Source organism: Ranitomeya imitator, chromosome 2 (assembly GCF_032444005.1).
Source record: "Ranitomeya imitator isolate aRanImi1 chromosome 2, aRanImi1.pri, whole genome shotgun sequence".
NCBI lineage: Eukaryota > Metazoa > Chordata > Amphibia > Anura > Dendrobatidae > Ranitomeya > Ranitomeya imitator.
Genome location: NC_091283.1, coordinates 129,256,751 through 129,278,646, shown reverse-complemented (window position 1 = coordinate 129,278,646; position 21,896 = coordinate 129,256,751). Strand labels below are relative to the sequence as shown.

The 21,896-nt window shown below is 42.2% G+C and overlaps 1 protein-coding gene across 1 annotated transcript in view; it reads left to right on the top strand.

Annotated features, from left to right (window-relative positions):
* Positions 1-21,896, top strand: part of NEXMIF (neurite extension and migration factor) — a 463,735-nt gene that overhangs the window by 364,725 nt on the left and 77,114 nt on the right. The window contains exon 3 of the mRNA XM_069747231.1: positions 8,012-8,109. Within this exon, the coding sequence (XP_069603332.1) occupies positions 8,096-8,109 (14 nt within the window). The 5' untranslated portion in view covers positions 8,012-8,095. The remainder of the gene's footprint in view (positions 1-8,011; positions 8,110-21,896) is intronic.

Genomic DNA, 21,896 nt, shown 5'->3' with positions numbered 1-21,896 from the left:
TCCGTGTAAATCAAAATTAATATCCAATGGAGGTCTGCATTTGGAATGATACTCAAAATCAAAGTGGAAAATCAAATTACAGACTGATCCCACTTCAGTGGAAATGCCTCAAGGCAAGCAAATGATGCTCAGTAGTGTCTGTGGCCTCCTTGTGCCTGTATGATCTTCCTACTGCTCCTGGGCATGCTCCTGATGAGGTGGCGGATATTCTGGTGGGGGATCTCCTCCTCTGTGGTGCAACGTGGCGTTGGAGGATGGAACAAGACATGATGATCCAGATGTGCTTGATTGGATTCAGGTCTGGATATTGGGCAGGCCAGTGCACAGCATCAATGCCTTCATCATGCAGGAAGCACAACACCCACTTGTGGACGTCAGGCCCTCATACCACCCTCATGGAGTCTATTTCTGACAGTTTGAGCAGACACACGGATGTTAGTGATCTGCTGGAGATGTCATTTTGCAGGACTATGGCACTGCTCCTCCTGTTCCACCTTGCACTAAGGAGGAGGTAACTGCTGGGTTGTTGCTTTCCTAATGCCCCCTCCACGTCTCCTCATGTACTGGCCTATCTCCTAGTATCTGCTCCATGCTCTGGACACTGTGCTGATAGACAAAGCTAACCTTCTTGCCACAGCTCACATTGATGTGCCATCCTGGATGAGCTGCACTACCTAAGAAACTTCTGTGGGTTGTAGACACCTCCTCATGGTACTGTACAGTATCTCTAGGTGTGAGAGCAATGACAAAATGCAAAAGTGACCAAAATAAACAGCCAAAAATAATGAGAACAGAGAAATGGTCTGTGGTCAGCCCCTGCAGAACCACTTCTTTATAGGGGTTGTCTTGCCAATTGCCTGTCATTTATTTCTACCTGTTGTCTGTTCTATTTGCACAACAGCAGGAGACATTTATTCACAATCAGTGTTGATTTATAACTGGACAGGATTTCACAGAAGTGTGAGTGACCTGACTTTCAGTTACATCGTGTTGTTTTCAGTGTTCCCATTATATTTTGAGCAGTGTACTTAACACAATCACTTGATTTAAACAATAGGTTATTTTCTTATTGCCTTTACATGGCTGCTGTGTAAGGCTGCCGTCACACGATCAGTATTTGGTCAGTATTTTACCTCAGTATTTGTCAGCCAAAACCAGGAGTGGAACAATCAGAGGAAAAGTATAATAGAAACATATGCACCACTTCTGCATTTATCACCCACTCCTGGTTTTGGCTTACAAATACTGAGGTAAAATACTGACCAAATACTGATAGTGTGACGGTAGCCTAATACTTAATTTCCCCTGTAGTGATGCTACATAAAAATTGAACACTTTGATCACTGGGGGTCACTCCTTTTGTAAGTAGGAATTGTCAAGGTGTACATCCGCTTTACAGCAGCAGTTATCAATGCACATAGACTTATGAGAATTATAAGGTGCGTTTTAAGTTGTTTATCTGCTGTTTTGCCTTTTACTATAAGGCATGTACCATTTTACATCTGTTGCAATTATGAAATGCATATGTTCCACTATTGTCAGTCACTTGCTGACATATGTTAGTTTCACCATGAAGTTGTAAATGTGTTGATGACTCTTTTTATGGAGTGGGTGACTATATGATGTCAATTGCTTCCCAGGGAACAGAATAGGAATAGAATTTGCTATAATTCTTCTAAAGCAATGGGCAGTTTACATAATCTTTCTGCTGCCCGAGCAATATGAAGGAATACAAAGAGATCATTCATATCCTTGTGTACTCAAGAAACTCTGTGAAAACATGAGCAATCCAGTAGATAATACAGAGAATATTTAGGCTTCTGTCGCAGATATAGCGCCACTGTCAGGTCCCAGTGAAGTTTAAATCAAAACGTACATTTCCTAATTTTACTTTCTTTAATTGGAGAAATAAAAGGAAATAAAAAAAACTTCAATTTAGATTTACTTCATTTTACTTTGTCTCTCCTTCCAACTCTTTACCAAGAGTCCCTATTAGTGATGAGCGAATATACTCGTTACTCGAGATTTCTCGAGCACGCTTGGGGGTCCTCCGAGTATTTTTTAGTGCTCGGAGATTTAGTTTTTCTTGCCGCAGCTGAATGATTTACATCTGTTAGCCAGCATAAGTACATGTGGGGGTTGCCTGGTTGCTAGGGAATCCCCACATGTACTTATGCTGGCTAACAGATGTAAATCATTCAGCTGCGGAGATGAAAACTAAATCTCCCAGCACTAAAAAATACTCGGAGGACCCCCAAGCGTGCTCGAGAAATCTCGAGTAACGAGTCTATTCGCTCATCACTAGTCCCTATATTCCTGTCGTCTAGCGGTCCTAGAATTAGTGAGCAAGAGTGGTGGGTCATATGTCTTATCAATGCTCCTGGACTCCCTCCAACCACTCATTCAGGTCTGCAGAAGAAGTAATCATACATGGGGCAGTCTGAACAATACGAAAATACGGGACTACAGCCTCATATTGCACCTCAAATTGTGCTTATGGAACTTAAAAATATAAAAAAAAATTTAAAAAAAAATCTCTTAGTAGATCTGTTAATACTACTTGATAGTTTACAGATGGCAAAAAGAAACATTGTATTATACTGCACAAAGTTATATAATGGTATGGTAGTAAAAACATTAAACACGATCTAAAGATGAGTGTTTTTCTGTGCCGACATTTTTTAGCTAGGTGGAGATTCCCGTTAATGGTAGAATTATATAATGGGGCATTGCTCCTTAGTTACAGAGCTGATAAGCTTGAAAAAAAGGTCCAACCTGTTATCATAATGTGTTTATCCAGAGGAAAAAACCCGATGATGCCGATGCTAATGGCCCAATATTAGGGGAAAACTATAGAAATCACAAAAAAGTCCTATATCAATGTCCTTTCTCCAGAAGTGTAGAACTGAAGAAAAACGGCAATTTCATATTTTAGAATAATTAATCCAGGCCATTCTTGAATATGTTTAGTGAATCAATCATCACAACATCATGCGGCAGAGAGTCCCATAGTCCACTGCTCTTACAGTAAAGAATCGCCGTCTGACAATTATACCTTCTCTCCATAGTGGATGCACGCCTGTCAGTGTTGCAGTCCTAGATGTAAAAAGATCATAAAGAGTACTGCCGCCTCATGTACTGTATTTGTACATTGTGATAAGATCGCACCTAATTCTTCGTAACTGAGTAACCACAAGTGTGATAACTAGTGATGAGCGAACTTGCTGGGATAAGGTGTTATCTGAGCATGCTCTGGTGCTAACCGATATAATGGAAGCTTATGGTGCCGGATCCGTCCAATGACGGAATCCGGCGTCAGATTTCTTTTTTTTTTACACTGAGCATGCCCCGAAATTTTTTGTGTTACCGTTTGTGCACGATTTCCGTTTTTCTCTTTCTCTCTCTCTCCAGAAACAAAGGATCCAATTGTATGGATATCAGCTAGCCAGATCCGGCAGAAAAAGGATCCCTCGCATCAGTTTTTCACTATTTGCTACGGATCTGTTTTTTTTTTAAAAATTCACCGGATTCAGCCTGACGGCAAAAATCTGATGTGTGAATGTAGCCTTCGTCCATTATGTATAAATGCATACAACACATACAGCGTTATGACCCTTGTCAAGAACTGAATTTTTTCATCCTTATGAATAAACAAGTTCTTATTCATCTTAACAATAAGTATAAACTGGCTCTAAACTACTGAAAAACAATTGGTTACCGTGCCAACCAGAAAGTGGCTGCCATGGTCATGTGCTAGAGGATGCAGTGTCACAGGCCTACGATGACGAGAAGATGTAGTGGGAAATATAATTGGTGGGCAGCAACAGACTTGTCAGGGTCGGAGCGAGAGATGAGAAATGTATATTGGCATCATTGAGAAATAAAAGCCATTATAACTCTTGACAGCTGAAGAGCCGTCTATTATTGTGCAGAGCAAATATACAAATGGCAGCACAGGAAATATTACCTATGGAAATCGGCATTCACAACTGGCTATGATAAAGCGTAACCTACAGAGTAGTTCTCGAGTGTTAAGGGGTAATTTAATATCTGGTTGTCCACTTGAATAAAAATACCAGGCTCCTTAACACACAGTTCGGGCCATGTGCTGACAGCGGTACAGGTGATCCAGGAGTAGAGCTGCCGGCACTGCCGCTGATGCTTTCAGATCAGGGTATGTTTACAAGCTGATGTATATTGGTTATATTAGTAGAAGAAATGAAATTTCAGCACTCACCCGTGCGTAAAAAATTCTGAAAACATTATGCCAAATAGGTAGTGAATGGCATACTTTTGGATATAGACAACAGCCGTTTCGCCCTGAGCCGGAGCTTCTCCCTGGTCCCATATTAGTAAGCTGTATCTATTGTGATTTGAAACACGTTTAAAGGTTTTTTTAATTTATTTTTTTCGCTTATGTGGATAACCGCTTTAAAATATAAATTTGTTGTGGAAGTCATTAGAATGTCACCTTAACTGTATCCATTCCAAATCACTAAATTGCATGTTTTGGATTATTGCTGCAAATGCAATGCAGCAAAATAAAAGGAAAAAAAAAAAGGTGACATAACTGAATTGTCAGCACAGAATAATTCCATTATGTGTGAACTTGGCATTAACATTACTACATGCCAAGAGCCACAAACTGTCATTCGGTTGGATCCTGTGGTACGTCTGCTGGTAATGCCAACTTATGACACTTATACCCATCTGCAGTGCTGGCGCCGTTCCAGCAGTGTCGACACTGGCTTCCCCAGGGATCGCATGACATAACAATCGGTACTTGCCTCACCTCTCTTACAGGCGGAGTTGACATCCGGAGGAAGTGAGAGCTGCGGCTGGTCTCCCACTTCCTCCAGATGTCTTGATTTGCCCAGTGGAGGGGACGGTAAAACCAACGCCGATAACAATGCCATGCAATCCCCGGGAGAGCCAGCGCCGACACCGCTGGAATGGCGCAGGCACCAGAAGGGAGTATAAATGTTATTATTTTACTAGAGGGAAATATAGGGCTTCAGAAGGGGTTGTATGAGAAGTGGACAACCTCTTTAATGAAAGAGAAGAAAACGTGGACACTTCAAAACCCACAGAAAACAGAAAAAAAGAAGATACGGACGTAGAAAATAAACAGGTGAACAAGATATAAATTAGAGTAAAGATAAAATGAAAAGCACCAAAAAGTAAACCAAAAATAAATGCACAAATGCAATAATGAACGGGGCGTCTATCTTACTGCTGTTCATGTCACCCTTAGTAGTCTATAGCCCGGTATGGAAGAAATAGGGAGTCACAGAGACTAAAGGTTAGGCCTGAGAATGTGTTGGGCAGTGGTGCAATGAGATTATCACTAGAGTGTAATCATTTCTTAATTGTATGGTCCTGTCCACATTATGGTGGTGATCATGATGATTATGGTGGTGATCATGGTGGTGGTGATGATGATGGTGAAGATGATGATGGTGGTCGTGATGATGATTATGGTGATGATGATGAAAGTGATGATGGTGGTGGTGGTGGTAGTGATGATGATGGTGGTGGTGATGATGGTGGTGGTCGTGATGATGATTATGGTGATGATGATGATGAAAGTGATGATGGTGGTGGTGATGATGATGATGGTGATGATGATGGTGGTGGTGGTGGTAGTGATGATGATGGTGGTGGTCGTGATGATGATTATGGTGATGATGATGATGAAAGTGATGATGGTGGTGGTGATGATGATGAAAGTGATGATGGTGGTGGTGGTGGTAGTGATGATGATGGTGGTGGTCGTGATGATGATTATGGTGATGATGATGAAAGTGATGATGGTGGTGGTGATGATGGTGATGATGATGATGGTGGTGGTGGTGGTAGTGATGATGGTGGTGATGATGGTGGTGGTCGTGATGATGATTATGGTGATGATGATGATGAAAGTGATGATGGTGGTGGTGATGGTCATGGTGATGATGATGCTGGTGATCATAGTGATGGTGATGATGATGATAATGCTGTATAATATATCCAGGAAACTTCCTATACAGAAAAAAACCAAACACAAATAGCTAAGCGGTGGGCCCGGCAGAGCTTCTTGCCGCTCGCACCACATGTTCAGTGCTTGGCTTATCCTTCCCCTGTGCTGGTCACAGTCATTGCCAGGGGACCCTTGTTATGCATACCAATGGAGCCTTCAGATCTCTTTTGAACTGTCTGTCTGCACACTGTGTACAAAATGAATTTCATACACACTAACTGAATCAGTGCCATCTGTGAAATGGGTATTTATGCTCCAAGCAGAGGAGATTTCTTACATTTTTTAAGGAAAAAGAGAAAACAAAATATTGCATTTCTTCAGATGAGCCGGCTTGCCTGAAATATGATTAGGAGACCGACAGTTCTGGAATCTAACACTTCTGGATCCGATCTTTGTATGTGAATTGCTTTTGCTCCGCGACACCAAGAAAAGCAGCGTTTGCTTCTCCGTCATGACATGGGATGGGTACAATATCAATCTATACAGCATGTATGTAGCTGTCACTGAGTGCAGTAAGTCTGGCCGAGCGTTTAATGGCCCAGAAATCCAGTGCTCCAACATCAGGCAAAAATAGAGAAATGGACGAATACAACATTTGAAAGTGGTGGAAGCATTAAAATCTAAAACATTTTTCTTGTGTGATAATAAACATGGGAGTTATGTAACATATTTGATTGTGTAATACTAGTCTCACAATTCCTTAAAGAGAATCTGTCAGCAGCACTTTATGTGTAATCCGACAGCAGCATGACGTAGGGACAGAGACCCTTTCCCTACCCAGTCCGTCAACTCTATCTAAAAAGGCAAATAAATTACATGCATCCTTATTTATTGAAGGGAATCTGCCGGCAGCTTTTTGCTATGTAATCTGACAGCACCATGATGTAGGGACAGAGACCCTGATTCCAATGATGTGATACTTCGTTTGCTGTGTGCAGCAGTTATGATATAGTCGCAGTTTTCTCTGCTGTGGATGTAGCAGAGCTCAGTTATTGAGCTGTGTACAATATCACTCACACCACAGCTTTTTGACGATGTGGTTAGACTAGGAGGCACGAGACATCTAGTCCTATATTGATAATCCGCTGCTAAAAAATCACTGATTGTATTGAAACAGCAAAATCCAGTCTAGTAGGTGACGCATCCCAGTAATCAGGGTTTCTGCTTGTACTTCACTGTGATTTCAGATTACATAGCAAAAACTTGCCGACAAATTCCATACAATATTTACCCTAGAAAGAAGCATTTGCACCTTGTTTCATAACAGGAATGACTATCTATAAGGCTCACATATATTTAGCATGCCCTAAAGAGGTTGTATGGGAATCCAAAAATATGATTTTTTTTTTTACTATAAGTTTCTCTTGTCCGTGGGTTTTGTTTGACATTGCAGCTGAGGCCTATCTACATAAATAGGGCTGAGCTGCAGTTCCAGATTCCGCCTTTTGGCAGGTGTGGCACTGTTGGTAGACTATTCAGTACAGTCTCTTGAATTGTTGCCCTCCTGGGAATCAATGATAATCTCCATAATACATAACTACATGCAGTCATCTAATATAATACGGTACACTAAACATATAGTCGAAAATTTGCGCACAAAATGTGTGCAGCATGTACGGTATGTTACCATGAGACGCAGGTCATCCAGAGTTCTGTTTTATGGACCTGTTATTAGCGGCTTTCTAGTAGATGTCGATACTACATGGACGAGGCATAACGAGTTAACTGGAACTGATTTATCTGAATTGATTTTCAATAAATTGCCGTGAAAAAAAATAAAATAACGTAGTGTAGAGTCATGATCCCTCATTGACACGTTGTCTGCAGTTGTCAGGATATATACATAGCACACCGCAGAATATATACTGTAGAAAGCTGTGTGTGATGGAAGCTAAGAGCTGACCTTTCCATTGTAAATACACCATCTTCATACATAGTAGATATAGTCCGCAGACTTCGTCGTTGATGGTTCTCTGTCTTACCTTTCTGCAGGTGTTGAAGAATGCAGGATGCCAATACGAAGTGCCCGACACGCAGCCTGCAGATTCCTCTCGGAGGCCCAGAGATAGGACGGGAATGCACTCTTCAAGGTGAACAAGATCACATCTTTACGTTGGCCATATAAACAATCGCTCCCATTCTCATCCAGGGCGATTTTTTTTCTCGCTTGTCAGCCGCTTACGATCCATTTTTTTTTTTTACAGCAGCAGCTATTAATCTTTTACATCACCATTTACAGAATTGTAATGTATCCGTACAAATCGCATGCTATACCGATGGTCCGTATGACCTCCAATTTTTTTCTCGCACCTATCAAAGGGAAATCTAGATATTTTTTTTTCTCATGCCGAATACATGAAGAAGAAAAAAATCCGCACATCTGTTCTGCCTCATTGAATAACATTGGTCCTATTTTTTTTATTGGAGTGCACTAGTCCGATTTATACGCTAGCGTGAGGAAGCCCTTAAAGGAATTTGTCACCAAGATTTTGCTGCAGAATGATGTAGGGGCAGAGATCCTGATTCCAGCGATGTATCACTTATTTTACTGGCTGCTGAAGTTTTCATTAAAAACTGTATGCCGAGTTCTGTGTAACCCCACCCACACCACTGATTGGCAGCTTTCTGCCTATGCAGAGTACACAAAAAGCTGCCAATCAGTGGTGGAGGCGAGGCTGGACTTCTTCTCAGCAAGATAATTGCTTCTCTACGGATAATCTCTTGATACAACAGTGATTTTATAAAAACTGCACTAAGCAGCCCAGTAAATGATTTATAGCTGGAATCAGGGTCTCTGCCTGAACATTATGCTACTTTCAGATTAAGTAACAAAAACCTGTTGACAGATTCCTTTTAAAGCTATGTACACAAATAACTAATGATGCAGCCACTAGGTCAGATTTCTTGTGTCATTGCAGCTATTTACTGGTGCAGTATGTGGGCGCCACCCATGTGGCACTGTATACAGAGGAGCAATGTTATTGGTATGTCATAGCATTAGAAGGATTCTCGGCCAGACATCTCCACATCTATGTGTGGTATTATAGTTCAGCCGCTTACTACTCATATCCCATGGGAAAAGGGGCGCTGTTTCTACACTTTTGTAATGTAGCATAGCCACTTTCAGGCTCTACAATAGTATGGTGTTTGAGAACTGCATCATAACTGCTTGAAGGAAAACTGAAAACCTACAGCGCAGAATACTAATGTGAACACGGTAATAACCTGCACAAACACACCAAGAAAAATCACAGACACATCTATTTCTTATTGTAGACATTGTTTATTGAAGTCAACAGGAAAGATCAATGCCGAGCACTCAACATCCAGAGTGTGCCGCAGTTCACAAAGCACGGCATGCTCCTAAATTACTGCAGCACTGCAGCAAAAAAAAGACGTTAATAGATTCGAAATACATATCTTACATCCCCATGGCAATTTGAATTGTTGGCAAATGCAGGGTTTTCACAATTGTGCTGCAGCACTGGCATGTCATTTCAATATGTGACCTCAGATATACAAGAAACAGAGCTATTAGTGTATGAGCCTCAGGATATTACAATACCATTTTACATTGCAAATAATCCCCTCCCCACGACAGTAGGAACAGTCATCCCAAATTTCCCAAATCATATCAAACCACTTTACATTCAAGGGTTCTGCTCATGTGATGAAATTGATATAGATAGTTAGACAGCATGAAAATAAGCAGGATTTCAATTAACTTTTTCCATTTGCTATCATTCTCCTGTTACGAGAGCTTTTATCTTACACAGTGTACAGCTTTTAGCCAATGAGATCAACGGCCACAGCCTGACGAAGTAGCTACCCTGCTGGCTGAGGAGTTAACTCCTGAGATACCAGCCACCTCTCTCCAGCCCATTCATTTCTATACAGCAGTTAGCTGCTCACCCCCCACCCCCATCTCAGTTCATGGTCGAACTGCTATCAGTGTTGCAAAATTATCAGCCTCTAGTATCGGTATCAGTATAGTAGCAGTTTCCAGAGCAGGTCTACTAATCAGTGCTGCTGTTCTAAAGCCCTGTTATCACTATATAACGTGATAACAGTATACACTTCAGAATAAGCACTGACAGATTGTTAATGTGTCACCATAGCAGAAGCTTAGCAATAGGACAAAGCTACTGAACCAGAACTGTCTCTGAAGGAGGAAAGCACCAAGAACGTGACAGAAACTGGAGAGTTGTGTGCTTCTCAAGACACAAATTGAGAAGACCCCATTAAGACGATACCACTAGAGTTCCTTCTCCTCAGTAACTGCGCTTTAGACCCGATGTCCTGTCCACTGGTATGCTTAGGACAGCACAGGGAGGACTAGTGCTTGGCCCACTTTATTGAGCCACCATGCATATTCGTCTAGATGTAATACAGGGTTCTTTATACTGATGGTGAGACATTATGTCCATCTTTATAACATCGTGTTCAGAGGGGACAAGCTTTTAGCTCACAAGGCAATGGCTTAAAACCCTTCCACCACTTTCATAAAGGTCAGTGGGCTAGATTTGATGCAGTGATTCACATGACAACAATCAAAGCCAACTGGTTACTTATCTGTTATGATTAAATACTATTATGCAGAATTGAAACAATACTGCAACTTAAAGAGGGCACACGCAAGTAACACCTCCATCACACTCATCACACGTTCTGCACACATTCCCAGTACACCTCTATACGTGCCATCTCCACACCTCGTCAAGTCACAGTGGACATCCTTCCACTGGTGCGCTGCCCGTCGCAGCAGTTCCAGAAGTAAGTGGCAGCAGAATGGGGTGAGGCAGACCACCGAGTAGTAAGCAGCAGAAGCAGGGAGTTCACCAGCAAACCGGCAAACGCTCAGGAGCCAGCAGCACAAAATACTCAGGCACAGGAGAACACATGACCCAGACAGGAAGATCCATGACAGGGTGAGATCCAAGACTCCATCTTGGATCGAGGCAAACAGGCAAACGCTCAGGAGCCAGCAGCACAAAATACTCAGGCACAGGAGAACACATGACCCAGACAGGAAGTTCCATGACAGGGTGAGATCCAAGACTCCATCTTGGATCAGGGCAAACAGGCACAAGGGAAGTCTGGAATCCTTACAGTTATGTCACGTGATCCCTGCAGCCATTCAGCGCTGATTTCACTCTCCCCACCTTCAGACAAATCAGATATACATATGGAGGAAGTGAGCTGCTGACGCCAGCACTCATTGGCCACGGGGATCACGTGATGTAGCAATGTCACAAGATCCCCAGGAGAGCCCGTGCCAACATCACTGGAACAGTGCCGGCAACATAAGTATTTTATGAGGTGAAAATGTAGGGATTCAGAAGGGGTTGTCTGAGTAGTGGACTGATACTTCAAAAATAACCTAAGAGCCCCCAATTCATCCCTATATAGACCCTACCTAGCTATGGGGGTTGGCACCCTAAAAGGAACTTTTTTTGGCGCCCCCGATCCGCGACGGCTATCCCAATCTATCCCTGATAAGCCCTGTCACAAGTGCAGGTGGGAAAACATATAGCTTTAAAGGGACTCTGTCACCTGAATTTGGAGGGAACAATCTTCAGCCATAGGGGCGGGGTTTTCGGGTGTTTGATTCACCCTTTCCTTGCCCGCTGGCTGCATGCTGGCTGCAATATTGGATTGAAGTTCATTCTCTGTCCTCCATAGTACACGCCTGCGCAAGGCAAGATTGTGCAAGGACAGAGAATGAACTTCAATCCAACATTGCAGGCAGCGGGTAAGGAAAGGGTGAATCAAACACCCGAAAACCCCGCCCCTATGGCTGAAGATTGTTCGCTCCAAATTCAGGTGACAGAGTCCCTTTAAAAGAGATGAAGTATAGAAAAATAAGGTAAATATCAAGTAAATGAATGTAAGGTCCGATATTATCAGGTGTAGCCCAGTGAAATGGATGATCACACAATAGGTACACACAGTCAAATGAAATGGTTAAACAGCAAGGCGATGGTTTCTATATGGGATAAGTACCCCTCTTTCCTTGCTGTTTAACCATTTCATTATCATAGCTGCAGCAATGAAAGGTTGAGATTTCTGTTCCATAGGGACAATACATCTGTGGTTACTTGGCTAGAGGATTGTACTATACGTAAATATTATCCCTAAGCATACCCTGAGGTTTTAATTATACCTCAAGGTATTGATATCCTAAGATCCTATATTTTTTTGATTATTTTAAAAAAATTGTTATTTACCTTATTTTTCTATATTTCATCTCTTTTAAAGCTATGTGTTTTCCCACCTGCACTAGCGAAAGGGCCTATCAGGGATAGATTGGGATAGCCGTCGCAGAGCGGGGGCCCCAAAAAAACAATTTCTTTTAGGGTGCCAACACCCAGAGCTAGGTAGGCTCTATATAGGGATGAATTGGGGACTCTTAGGTTATTTTTGAAGTATCAGTCTATGTATCAATTGTGTTCTTTTGAACACGGCTATTGTTAACACACTGGGTGGTGATTTTTTAATATATAACTAATACATTTATTGCTTTTTATAGGGAACATATGTTATGCGCACAGACAACCCTTTCAATGCACCTGAATACACAAATACTCCACACACATAGACATATGTACATTTAATACATAATACTGAGAACCATACACTCCACACATCTGATGACAATTGCTTCTCTGCTTAGCACATGTACAGAAGTAGTAGCAACAGCATAGAGCACATTACAAAGCGGTACTTAGCTGTGTGACTGTGGATCCAGCTCTGCCGTAAGCTAAATCACTCAGTAACTGCAGTAGGATCTGCCTGTCTTGTCTGTCTCTGCTTGTTTTCTTCCTCTGCTCCTCATTTCTTCTCCCTGCTTAGTATAAAAGGGGGGGTAACCAAACACCTCACCGTGCTGTCAGTCTTTCTTTGACCAAGACAAATTTTAGCTGTTTTTCAGATTGAATGTTAAGTTCAGGTGGGCGGTGTAAGGGGAAGTAGTATTTCATAAGTAGAGAAAGAAGCATGATTCTAGAAGATATATTGCAAAGTTTGTTATATGTACTACTGATTTATGGAAAGTTTGTTGAAATAGCGACCATTTCAATATCAAGGTAAATATTACTGATGGAGCATGCTATATGAGCATGCATCAGTCTGTATCATTATCTGGCCGTGAACAAGGTCATGTGACAAACATTGGCGCACTGCACACAGACCTTTTTGCTGATGCTAATAAACACATAACAATTTCGTCTTGTATTGGACTACCTGGTTTACCTTTCTTACACTTTACTGTGCAGTCGTTGCCAAAAGTTATGGGAGGAACTACAAGTTTGATTTTTACTTAAGTTTGCCGCCTCTGTGTTTTTATATCTTTGAGTCAGGTGTTTCTATCATTATTATTGAATTACAGTTATAAGCATTTCAGACATTGTTATGCTTTTATAGACAAATTCATCAACATTATGTAAGAAGCCAATATTTACAGTGTTGTCCATCCACTGTGATGATTAGCTGGCCCTGTTCGCCAGATTATTTCTGATGGTGAGGACACCGGGGCCACGTACATTGCTTTAGCTCCTGAATCAACCCTCGGCTGTACCCTTTCCCCACCCAGGGAAGAGGCGAGTAGTAGTGTACCATAATACACCAACCAGCCTCACAAGGTAATACGAACAGGGATAAAGGAACATACCAAGCATACAAATATACTCACACATATAGCAGAGGAATGCACTGGGAAGTGGAGGATGGGGTTAAACCAAAGTAGGAGAATAACAGGAATTATCACAGACTCAAAACCTAGCAACAGTCACAGATAGATCGACCAAACAACCACCAGCCATGCAGTATAAGCCATCTCTGACAATGAGTGCTAGCCAGGGCCCAGATTATGTAGGAGATGGGAGTCACTAACAGAGCTCGGTTGAGAGCCTTAGCTCCAAAAGCTCTCAACTGAGCAGAGTAAACCCTGCACTGCCCAAAGCAATTTACACCATTTATGAAGGTGAAGTGCTTCTAATCAGTGCAGGAGAAGGAGAAATCAGACGATGCGGTCTCCTGGCTCCTCTCTGTTGCGGTAAACCCGTGACACCCGCTTTTTGAACAGTGGTCAATCTTAAAAGTAGGTGGAAAAACAAAACATAGAAATTTGTGATAAACCCCAAACACTGATTAAGAATGGCTTGCCATCACTCAGTATTTGGCCCAGGATGTGCATAAACTTGATGTATGTGTTATTAAAAGTAACTTATTAAATGTTTATAATTGTACTTCAGTAACTATAGACACATCTGGCTAAAACATTGAAAAACTCTGAAGTTGCAAACTATGAAAACCAAAATATGTGTCAGTCTCATAATCTTAGGCCATGACTGTATGATTTGGAGCAGGGCTAGAGCTGATGGTAGTGAGATCCAAGTTGTGTATGTTTCTTTTGTAAACATACCATAATTTTTTTGCGCAGAGCAATCCATGTCGTTGAGTTTTCCTTCATTCTCCTTCCAGGTTAAGTACATATTTAACCTACAACAAATGAATTACTGTTTAAGTGATTGATGGCGCGAAGCGGTATCATCTATAACGTGGTCACCTACCAATGAACTGAATACATATTATTACTTTAATATAATGGTTGGAGTGTCAGTAATAGTAACAATTTAGCCATCCGGAGAACTGTAAAATTCTCGATGCATTTGACCTACGATAAAGAACTAACCCTATCGCCATTTCTAGATCTAAATCTGTTACCTGAAGAATCAGTCACCTTCAATATTAGCTCAATATACTAAAATGATGAAGACGATCGTGAAACCACCTGTATTTATGATGTAATTTGTAAGTACGGTTCAAGAGTAGCAACGAATATTAGTCGGAGGTCACCGTCTACTATGTCTGTGAAGCGTAGTAAATGTTCTTGGTTCGCAAGGGCAGAATGGAGGGTTGGAGAAAGCCTATTATTAGGGGAGCTAATGCAGAAATGGATGGCTTGTCACTGCACTCAGATAGGGTACATTTTCCCTTTAATATACTTCTTCCATGTGGTTACGTAGAAAAGAACATTTAGACAATTCCACCCCATTTCACTATCATTAGTCCACTCAGCTATTATATGTAACAGATAATTTAGCATTACACATAAAAACCACTTATTTCATTACTGTTGTTCTCCCATTGGAATTAAGTGTTCATCCGTAAATGATGCTTAGCGTTTTAAAATGAGTTTGGGTCAATGACCATAGATGTCAAGTACCCAGTGTAAACAATGTAATTCTTTATATCCGCAGTCTAGAGGATGATGTGTGCCGTATTACATCCATGTACATGGAAGTGACACGTCACTGTGTTTCTACTCTCCGGTGGTATCGAGAATACAGCAACGGCGTTACTGTTGCGAGCTTGTCGTGTAAAAGTGTACGTCTGTCGCCTGCTACCTCCACACACATAATGTTCAACCTTCAGTATTGATTTTCATCACTGCATAACTGGCGAGCCGCTCCGCTTGTCACATGCTAAAAGGTTTTCAAGGACAAACATGGTTTGTTCTGCGGCCTTTGAGAGCACACTTCCTGACTGCCGAGGACATGCCTTCTCTCCCCGGCAACCCCGCACAAAGATAACGCCCGCTTACGCAATAAGACTTGTTGTGCGGAAGTTATGTGTCTATTATCAGAAGATCTCATCTGGACTGTTGTAGAATGCTAAGAAATAGAACATTCTTCCATTTCCTGTTAGGCACAGGAAGTGCTGATGGTAGTCCACGTAATGGCTGAAGACACATGGGATCTACGTAGGATTGGTTTCCTGGCACATGGACAAGCAACGATGGAACTAATTTGATGAGAGGTCTGAGCCCCCTAAAGGATTGATTGTTCTGGCGTACAAAATGTTAATCTTATGAAACACTTTCCCATTGACCTTTATGTACGAAGCAGGTCCATGTTTGCTCCATAGCCCAGTTCTGCTGGATGCTCGTATACCTCTGCTAAAATAACAATGTAAAACGCAATTTCTAAAGAACAGAGGCTCTCCTTGTGAGCCCTGCTTATTGTACATTTAGGCAACCACCTTTCATTCAGTGGTGTTCTTTTTGTTCTTTGCATGGCAGCCTGATAGCGCAAGTCACAAAGCTACCGCTGCGAGCTACAGGACCAGCTGACGTACAGAACAAGGGATAATGAAGAGGTGAAAGGCTGCTGTTAGAACTGCTTATAGGGCCAAGCTCAGACAGATGCTTTTCTTTCAAAACAATGGAAGCACCAGCCCTACAGAGACAGCCAACACACGCTGCCAAAAATGATCCGGTCCTGTAATGTGGCTCTATCCAATGCACACATGGAGTAGTTGGCTCCTAGCAGACAGGTCATACAGCTGGAGGGATACTTTCTGGGGTTGGGTAAGGATATGAGTCCTTTGGGTGCAGATACTGAACTAATGTTATTACATGTGTAACTGTGCCGCAGTTATTGCCTTCATTAATATCCATAAAAAATGGCTCAGTAGTCCGCACAGTTGACTCCTTCTCATGCTCTTATTACAAGATGACCAACCGCAATTACAGAATGACTCGCCTTCAAGGATCAGATATGTCTTCAATATGTCATACCTCCAAGTCCAGATCATTCATGGCATGAGGAGACCCCTGTCTTTGTCATTTAGACCATGTTTGGTTCCCAGGGAAATAGAAAAAAAGCATAATTTGTTTTTACTACCTCTTAGAACCCATGTTTATTTTATATGAGGTTGCCCTCTTCCTGTTCTCTGCCAAGACGATGGCAAGTTAATATCTGCACTGCAGAAAAGGCAATACATTTCCATGATAGTCTTATATCTCTGCCAGTATTAATACATGTTTTCACGATTTTAACTGCACTACAGTTGTGCCAATCTCACTCTCAGCGCAGCATCCACCATATTCTTTTACAGATCATATACTCTAGTTAAAAAAAATTCCAGGCACAAAAGAAAATTTTAAAAAACTTTTCCTTTATTTATTTTTTGGATACCCTTCAGCCCCCATTAGACACAACCATTTGGTCTGTTATTGGTCATATTGTAAACTTTCTGCCAGCTCTAGTCTACAGTGTATCCACCCCACAGTTCACACACTGCCGCCATAAGCACGTGCCCGCCCACCCTACCTACACCCATCTTATTGAGGTTCCTATACAATCTCAAGATGGATGCATTGCTGCCCTCATTTCTCTCTTCCAACCCTATTAGACACTGTCAGTGCAATTTTTATTTTACAGTAAGCTTGTACCCCAACCTCGCTTAATTCTTTATATGCTTATACGCTGAAGTAGTGCTCCTAGTGTAGCCCGTTATTGTTTCCACACAATATGGTACGCCTTTCATGGTTTTCACAGTAAGTTGTCCCCAAACATAGTATAATGCCCCAACAGTACCTCCACACTGTATAATGCTACCACTTACCCCATCATCACACAGTATGATGCCCCACATTGATGCCTCCACACAGTATGACGCCCCACATGGATGTCTCCACACAATATGATGGCCCACATGGATGCCTCCATACAGTATGATGCCCCACATGGATGCCTCCACACTGTATGATGCCCCACATGGATGCCTTCACACAATATGATGCCCCACATGGATGCCTCCACACAATATGATGCCCCACATGGAATTGTCCACAAAATATGATGCCCCACATGGATGCCTTCACACAATATGATGCCCCACGTGGATGCCTCCACACAGTATGATGCCCCACATGGATGCCTCCACCCATATGATTCCCCACATGGATGCCTCCACAAAATATGATGCCCCACATGGATGCCTCCACACTGTATGATGCCCCACATGGATGCTTCCACACTGTATGATGCCCCACATGGATGCCTTCAGACAGTATGATGCCCTACATTGATGCCTCCATACAGTATGATGCCCCACATGGATGCCTCCACACTGTATGATGCCCCACATGGATGCCTCCACACTGTATGATGCCCCACATGGATGCCTTCACACAATATGATGCCCCACATGGATGCCTCCACACAATATGATGCCCCACATGGAATTGTCCACAAAATATGATGCCCCACATGGATGCCTTCACACAATATGATGCCCCACGTGGATGCCTCCACACAGTATGATGCCCCACATGGATGCCTCCACCCATATGATTCCCCACATGGATGCCTCCACAAAATATGATGCCCCACATGGATGCCTCCACACTGTATGATGCCCCACATGGATGCTTCCACACTGTATGATGCCCCACATGGATGCCTTCAGACAGTATGATGCCCTACATTGATGCCTCCATACAGTATGATGCCCCACATGGATGCCTCCACACTGTATGATGCCCCACATGGATGCCTCCACACTGTATGATGCCCCACATGGATGCCTTCACACTATATGATGCCCCACATGGATGCTTCCACACAATATGATGCCCCACATGGATGCCTCCACACAATATGATGCCCCACATGGATGCCTCCACACAATGATGCCCCACATGGATGCCTCCACACTGTATGATGCCCCACATGGATGCCTTCACACAATATGATGCCCCACATGGATGCCTCCACACAATATGATGCCCCACATGGATGCCTCCACACAATATGATGCCCCACATGGATGCCTCCATACAGTATGATGCCCCACATGGATGCCTGCACACTGTGTGATGCCCCACATGGATGCCTTCACACAATATGATGCCCCACATGGATGCCTCTACACAATATGATGCCCCACATGGATGCCTCCACACAATATGATGCCCCACATTGATGCCTCTATACAGTATGATGCCCCACATGGATGCCCCCACACTGTATGATGCCCCACATGGATGCCTCCACACTGTATGATGCCCCACATGGATGCCTCCACACTGTATGATGCCCCACATGGATGCCTCCATACAGTATGATGCCCCACATGGATGCCTCCACACTGTATGATGCCCCACATGGATGCCTCCATACAGTATGATGCCCCACATGGATGCCTCCACACTGTATGATGCCCCACATGGATGCCTTCACACAGCATGGTGTCCCCTTTACATTTAACATGTTGATCTATAATTTTCTAATTTCTTGAGACAACTCTCTCCTTAGCTTTCTTTGGTCATTGTTCAGTGTTTTACACATCATGTTACCAAACAGAACAGTGACTACTTTTCACCCTGTAAATAGCCCAACTAACTGATTTCAAGTTTGTAGTCACCTGTGATGCTAATTCCAGAAACCACTTTGGTGAAACATGTCACTATGGTCAAATTATTTTCAATCTTTTCCAGGAATGCCATCATTTTCTTCCAGGCCATTTTCATAAGTTTTTTTTTTTTTTTTCTGTTGAACCAAAATTGAAAGCATTGTTTGATTTTCATTAGTTGATACTCAATGAATTGAAACTGAAAATTACTTTTGTCAGTTTCAAGTTATTTTAGTGACTTCTGTGGGTTTTCTTTATGTTAACAGAAGGGTACCAACAATTTGTCTACGTCTGTGTATACTTTCAGTTGATAATATGTAAAGAGCTTTTGTTCTAAAAAGAAAATAAAACTTTACTAAAAAAAAATTTTTATATAACAATGGATTCAAGCTTGATTGATTTGGGTGATCCCGTCACATACCATGCTATGCAGATACCATCTTTTGCTTTCCGCACCCAAGTTCTCTACATCAGAGAGCTGCATTCAGCACTATTGTCCAAATAAGATCCACAGGTTTGGAGGACTTGGCCCACATTGGAGGACCACAGGCAGACATTCAAATCATAGATGCCCATGGGATTCTATAGAGGCACTATATGTCTTTATGGCCACAGAAAAAAATAGCAATTACAGTGCTGTAACCCAAAGATAACAGACAATTCTATAAAATCTCAAAATCTGAACACACCTGGTACTCTTTAATCTAATTTCTGAGGAACCTGCAATTTGAAATGGGGTCATCCACCATGGACAGCCCTTTTAATAAGTATACGCGCATATTGTCTAATGCATGTGTGATATAGGTTGGGGGCCAGCGATTTATGGTGGGTTTTTCTCAAGAATGTTATAATCATTAAATATGATATAACATGATAATTACATAGCAGTCAGACTGTTAATCATTCTGTGTTATTACATTTAGAATTTTGTCTAACGTGAATGACAAGTATGAGTTAAGTAGCTTAGAGGAATGAGGGGATGATGAATTATGTCTTGAAAATGCTTCAGGTTTGTTGTTCTCAAACCTCTCATTACATTGCTTTTTATTGTGCACAAATGAGCTTTGTGTTTGCGTGAATGCACATATGACTTACCAGGAAAATGGATATTCACACCTTCCTTGGAACTAGGCCTAAACTTCCAACATTGTTCTGCCCCCTCATGTGCATGAACAGAATATTGTTATTTTTACAGCAGTGGTGACCACTGACCATATCATACAAATACTGGCTCATGACAGTTCCCCTCAGGTGCATTGGTATCAGTAGCGTAGCTACTAAGGGGGCAGAAGGGGTGTTTTTTTTATAATAATAATAATAATAATAATAAATACCTCCAATTAGAAATGTAGTTTAGTTTTTCTGATTTGCTATTTCTCTTTCCTCGTGTGCAGGCATTGCAGGACCTTAGGTATCCATGGTTACGACCATTGATAGGGAGAACAATAACATGGTAGTACAGACCTATGGCTTAAAACTACGTGCTCTGCACTTTATCTAATAAAGCTTTCTCGAGGTCCAATTACTCCACCAATGGGATAGTGAACGATCACATTCACAATGTGGTGAGATGTATTACTACATTCATTTTAGTCAATGGGCGAGTATAACTACAGTGACCAAATAACTGGAGGGAACTACTGGGTAGGAAACCTCCCCCATGACAACCTTATTCCTGAAGAGGGTTAAACAACAGAGCTTATCCCTTACATAAAATTACATTTGATTGTGTCTCCGTATGGCCAGCTTATTTGTTTGTTTGCTTCACTAGGATATTTCCATTTCTTTAAACGGGTTGCCTAAGATTTTTAAAAAATAGTTAGAAAACAGAGTGCAGTAAAATACAAAAATAATTTATATTCACCTGGAAAATCACTCGCTTCTTAAGTGCTTCCACCTGTCTTTGTTAGCCCTCCTGCAATGACTACGTTCCAACTACCATGATGTGATCAGTGCACCCAATGATTGACTGCAGCGATCAGATAAACACAGTCCTTGTCACAGGGCTACTGTGACAGAGAGGTTCCAGAGAACCAGAGCGCTCTGGGCCTCATTCACACACGATGAACAGAAGCTCTTCTCCTGAATTCTGACCTGGCTGTCTTATGCCAGCAGGGCAGGAGTTAAACCTTGTTGCTGAAGTTGCTGAGAGCTGGTCTCTCAGCTTATATCGTTTTTGTAATCTCCTCTCCTATATAGACTCAGCTTTGACTACAACTGTTGTCAGTGATCAGTTCTGCTGCCTGGCTTGAAGTGGGAAGGAGCGTGGTGTTTGGACCTTGGAGGTTTATCTACAGAGATTGATGTCTGCTGTTTTGGTTGCATGTTAAACCTGTTTTCCTTCCTAGTTTTTTTCCCCCCTCTTCCCTTCTCTGTGTTTCCTCTGTGGCTGTGTGAGCATTTGGTGAGTTTGAGATTTTAGTTACCTTGTCTGCATACCCTGTTTACTTGTCTTATTAATACACTAGTGCAGTCCTCCTCCCTGATAGGCCCTGCACAGGAGACAGGGATACACTGGCGGCTCAGGCCTCCTAACCATTATAGGTACCCCTGAGATAAGGGAAAGCCAGGGCCCCTTTATAGTGGCAGCGACAGGTGCGTGTCCCAGTACGCCGTCCTGCCCTTTATCGCCATAAACGGCGTGACAGTCCTGTTTGAATTCCAAAGGTAATCCAAA